The following is a 4,890-nucleotide window of genomic DNA, read 5'->3' as shown; positions in this document are numbered from 1 at the left end:
GACATTCTTGCAAACAAGCTTCTAAAATGTGGGCTAGACAAGGCAACTGTTACATGGATTTGTCATTGGTTGACCAGCTGAACCCAAAGGGTGCTCAACAATGGGTCCTTTTCATCCTGGAGGGAAGTGACCACTGGGGTCCCTCAGGGCTCTGTCCTGGGCCCAGTGCTATTCAACATCTTTATCAATGACTCGGAGGACAGAATTGGGGGCATACTCATCAAATTTGTACATGACACCAACTTAGGAAGAATAGCTAACACCCCAGAGATGCTATATATACAGCATTCCCTTTGTCTACCAAGCTGTTAATTTTATCAAAAAGGAGATCAGATTTGTCTGGCATGACTTCTTTCTCTGAAACCCATGTTGATTTTTTGTGATGATGCTTTCTTAATGTTCACAGATTCTCTATTTAATGATCTGCTCTAGAATGTTTCCTGGTCAGACTAACGGGACGATAATTGTTGGGATCCTCTTTTTTCCCTTATTGAAGATGGGGGGCAATGTTTGCCCTCCTCCAGTCTGCTGGGACTTCTCCTATTCTCCAGGACTCCTCAAAAATTATTGCCAATGGCTCTGATATTACATTTGCCAGTTCTTTTAATACCTTTGGATGTAGTTCATCTGGTCCCAGAAACTTAAATTCATTTAGATTAACCAGGTATTCATGTACTTTCTCTTTATTTATTATGTGCTGCATTTCTCCTATTGTGTCATCTGCTCCATTATCCTCAGGCTGAGCACCCTTTTCCTTTTCTGAGAGGACTGAGGCAAACAAGGTGTTGAGTGATTCTGCCTTTCCTCTGTCCCCTTTTAGCATTTTAGCAACTTCTCCATATTGCTCTGATTTCCAACAAATATTAGGATAGTTGAAATCACCCATCAGTTGTACATTTCTCCTTTCTGACTGTATGGTTATCTTTTCTAGAAAGGCATCATCCAATTCCTCAGTCTGACTTGGGGGTCTGTAGTAGACTCCCACGATAACATCCCTGTTATAACATGATGAATGCGGTGCATCATTCATCCGCTGAGCACCTTGAATATGTCTCTGGTTTTCTGCTACTTCTGTTGCATGTTCTCCACAGTTTTCCCCCCCCTAATTAAAAAGGTATCACTGCAGTGTGTTTTTTGGAGTTTGATCAATTTTATTTCTTTATTTCTTTGCAACCCAGATATCGTGATCATTGCAGCGGTCTTTGGTACAGCAGAGTCTTTCTCTTTCAAGTCGATATTTCTTGAACCTGATGGAATAACACGCACGGCTGCAGCCCCGTCTGACCCTTTGTATAGAAAATTCTGGGAAGGGAAAAGAAGAAAGGAGGAAAAATGCATCACAGTTCAAGTACTGATAAATTTCTTCTATTTCCAATGATTGTGTGACTGTTAATTGTATCTGATTCAGCCTAATATAGGTCCCACCTAACCACATGCAGACCTTCTAATTCTTCTTAGCAATTTCTCCTTGCTATCATTCTGGCACTTTCATGGTTTTTATTAAACAAATAAATGGTCAGAATCCTGTTGTGCATTTACTTCTTTATTAGTAAAATTACATCTTCAGGGATTATAACTGGATAGTTCTGTAATACCTGTATTCAGCCAGTGGGTGTTGTGAAGTTATTACATAGGGAAGCCAGCAAAATGACTAATGCGCAATGGGCCTAATGCATATTTGTCCTTTTGTAAGTTGAGACACCTGCTAGGAAGTGCTGATGTATATTGTGAAAGCCTAGTATGCATTAGGACACTTGTCGGTGTCCTGTTTTGCACAAATTCTCTAATAAGGTTTCTTAGCCCTTCTGCTACAAAGCCAAGTATAGGTCAAGTTACATAATGTAGAATTCCAGCCTTTATCACTTTCACAGATAAAGACCAGGACATGTGTGGCTAAACAACATCACAGTTTGGTCATGATGACTAAAGGCAATAATGAGAAAAATCACACAGGCTAGGGCCCGAAGCAGATGTTCAGGAAAGAGTGGTTTCTGGCTACCTTGGGATGAGGTTTGGAGATGATGCACATCCTCAGATTGACTGGAAGCCTACTCTCTTGAGGGTAGGAATTGTGCAGCTCTCCATATGGTTTTGACCTTCAATTCTCAACAGCCCTTGCCAAGATAGACAATGTGGGGATGCTGGGAGTTGTTGTTCAACAACACCAAAAAAGCTATGCTATTGTAGATCTTACGCAGAAAGATCAAGAGCAAACAGGGACAACGCTCTCATCTTTCACATCCAGTATCAGGAACTGATGTGCACTCACCTTTAGAAATGATTTGAGTGAAGCAGTAATTCATTGGTGCTGTCCTGCAAGTAGTTTCCTTAGGCTCACAAGTGTTGTCAGGTTTGACATTGCGACAGTAATGACAGACCAGAGTTCCAACTAAGAAGAAAAATAGGGGGAAATAGTCAGCGTTTTAAACACAGTCATCACAGGTAGGCTTGTGGAGGACATGACAAAGGGTTTCTTCAGAGCCTGAGCCCAGGATGTGGAATTCCCTCCCCCAAAAGCTAGACTGGCCCCCTTTCTGCTCTCCACTCTCCACAAGGTCATCCAGTTCAACTCCATGCAGGAACACACAATCAAAACACTCTTAATAGATAGGCACAGGGACGTAGCTTGGGAGGGGTTCCATGGGGTCCAGACCCCCCCTTCCATTAGATACAACAAATGGTGGGTGACTGCACCACCACGCCCAAGCCCCATTATAATGATGTCACTTAGTCTGGCCCCCCCCCCCCTTGCCAAAATCCTGGCTGCATCCCTGATAGGCATCCAGTCTCTGCTTAAAAACCTTCAATGAAGGAAACTCGACTACATTCTGAAGAAGCTTATTCCACTGTTGAACATCTCTTACGGTCAGGATGCTCTTCCTAATGTTGAGGTGGAATCTTTTTTCTGTACAGTAGTTTGAATCCATTGCTCTGTGTCCTAGCTTCTAGAGCAGCAGAAAGCAACCTTGGTACTTCTTCCATATGACAACCTTTCAAATATTTAAACATAGCTATCATGTCACCTCTTAACATTCTTCTCTCAGCTCCCTACCTTTCACTGTTTTGGTAGCCCTCCTCTGGACATAGTCCACTTGTCAACATTCTTTTTGAACCTTGATGCCCAGAATTGGACACAGTATTCCAGGTGAGGTCTGAACAAAGCAGAATGAAGTGGCCTCACTTGGAATACTGTGTCCACTTCTGGACACCAAGATTCAAAAAGGATGTTGAGAAACTGGAGCTTGTCCAAAGGAGAATGATGAAGGATCTGGAAACCATGCCTTATGAGGAAAGATTTAGAGAGCTGGGTATGTTTAGCTCGAAGAAGAGACAGTTAAGAGGTGATAATAAAGCTCTGTTTAAGTATTTGAAGGAGTGTCACATTGAGGGAGGAGCAAGCTTGTTTTCTGCTGCTACAGAAACTATAACACAGAACAATGGATGCAAGCTACAAGAAAAGAGATTCCACCTCAACATTAGGAGGAACTTCCTGACAGTAAGAGTTGTTAGACTCTGGAACACACTCCCTCAGAGAGTGGTGGAGTCTCCTTCTTTGGAGGTCTTTAAACAGAGCATGGATGGCCATCTGTTGGGAATGCTTTGATTGTGATTTCCTGCATGGCAGGGGGTTGGACTGGATGGCCCTTGCCATCTCTTCCAACTCTATGATTCTATTATTTTGTTCTGACTCAAAAAGTTTTGGATTTTGGCCCTTAGTATCCACTGGGGTTTCATTCCAGGAACCCCTTCTCTGATCTATATTCACAATCCCTCAGTGGCCATGATCATAGCACTATTGCCATGAAAACCACTCTCCCAAATGTACTTTACCAGGCAGCAACCACTCTGAAAGAAGGAGATCTGGTCTGCTGGAGGCTGGCATGAGTAAGGATGACATTTCCACCTCCCACCAATACACACACACACACAGAAAGAGAGAGAGAGAGACACACACATACACACACACACAGGCTTTTAGAATTGAAGTGTTTTAGGCTTCTAAAAGGGTGTTCTATTGTTTTAAACTATACAATTAAACTGCTTTTGTTTCTGGGACTTACCTATATTGAAGTAGAGCAGAATGGTGAAACCCATTACCAGAATTTTGCTCATTTCGGTTGTCTTCTCCCGAGCAACACAGAGAAAAAGCAAAATGCAATGTCCAATATCAGTAGATGGCACAAAACTGCAACCTTCCTACACTGGATTAGGAGAAGAATGGAGTGGGAAGATTTAATTTGCAGCCTTGGGAGCAGAAAAGTTATTATTAGAATCTTGTTGGTAGTGAAGCAGTGGCAGCCCATATTTGAATCCAACATGTCAGTATGGGACACCTCTCTCTTCCCAGACTATGATACTATTGCAATAATAACATGAAACACAGATGCATTTGCATTTGTCAAGCCATGTGACAAATTTGTCAGGTACAGGGGAAACTATGGAAGTTAAAATAGATGTCTTTTCAGCAGTTGTAATAGAAAAAAACTAAAATGCTCTTAGAACATAGAAGATTGTAATGTTACTAACATTTGGGATGGAAGATACCCTTAGTTTATGCTGCGGTGGGCAACTTGTATCTTCCTGGGGTTTACTGGGCTATAACCCCCAGCATTCAGTTCTGTTAACTTTGGGATGGAACAGAGGGGCAGTTTCCAAATGCTTTTAAGGCAGCCTCCATTATTATTTATTTTGCTTTTTCTTGTATTTATTCTTCTTCGTTTCAGAAGTTATACATGTTAGAAAGCTGTTAGAGCATAGAGCTGGGTATGTTTAGCCTGGAGAAGGTTAAGAGGTGATATGATAGTGTTGTTTAAACATGTGAAGGGATGTAGCCATCACAAAGTGAAGCCAAGACTCTTACCTGGAATATTGCTCATCGGTATATTGGAG

The 4,890-nt window shown here is 41.9% G+C and overlaps 1 protein-coding gene across 1 annotated transcript; it reads right to left on the bottom strand.

The window, feature by feature from the left end:
* Positions 1 to 1,159: 1,159 nt before the first annotated feature.
* LOC121933983 (three-finger toxin 3FTx-Oxy6-like) lies at positions 1,160 to 4,255 on the bottom strand. The gene is made up of 3 exons (XM_042473962.1): positions 4,062 to 4,255; positions 2,270 to 2,389; positions 1,160 to 1,302 (listed from the first exon to the last, which is right to left on the bottom strand). The coding sequence occupies exons 1-3, from the start codon at positions 4,111 to 4,113 to the stop codon at positions 1,160 to 1,162; spliced, it is 315 nt and encodes a 104-aa protein (XP_042329896.1). The 5' UTR covers positions 4,114 to 4,255.
* Between the last annotated feature and the right edge of the window lie 635 nt (positions 4,256 to 4,890).

This window comes from Sceloporus undulatus, chromosome 6 (assembly GCF_019175285.1).
Source record: "Sceloporus undulatus isolate JIND9_A2432 ecotype Alabama chromosome 6, SceUnd_v1.1, whole genome shotgun sequence".
Taxonomy (NCBI): domain Eukaryota; kingdom Metazoa; phylum Chordata; class Lepidosauria; order Squamata; family Phrynosomatidae; genus Sceloporus; species Sceloporus undulatus.
This window is presented reverse-complemented; position numbering and strand designations above follow the sequence as displayed.

Excerpts from the sequence above, each read along its gene's own strand:
- LOC121933983 (XM_042473962.1), bottom strand. The coding sequence starts at position 4,113 with ATGAGCAAAATTCTGGTAATGGGTTTCACCATTCTGCTCTACTTCAAT. Across the intron at positions 2,390-4,061 it reads TCTGCTCTACTTCAATATAG|TTGGAACTCTGGTCTGTCAT; the intron begins GTAAGTCCCAGA and ends TTTTCTTCTTAG. Across the intron at positions 1,303-2,269 it reads CACTCAAATCATTTCTAAAG|AATTTTCTATACAAAGGGTC; the intron begins GTGAGTGCACAT and ends TTCCCTTCCCAG.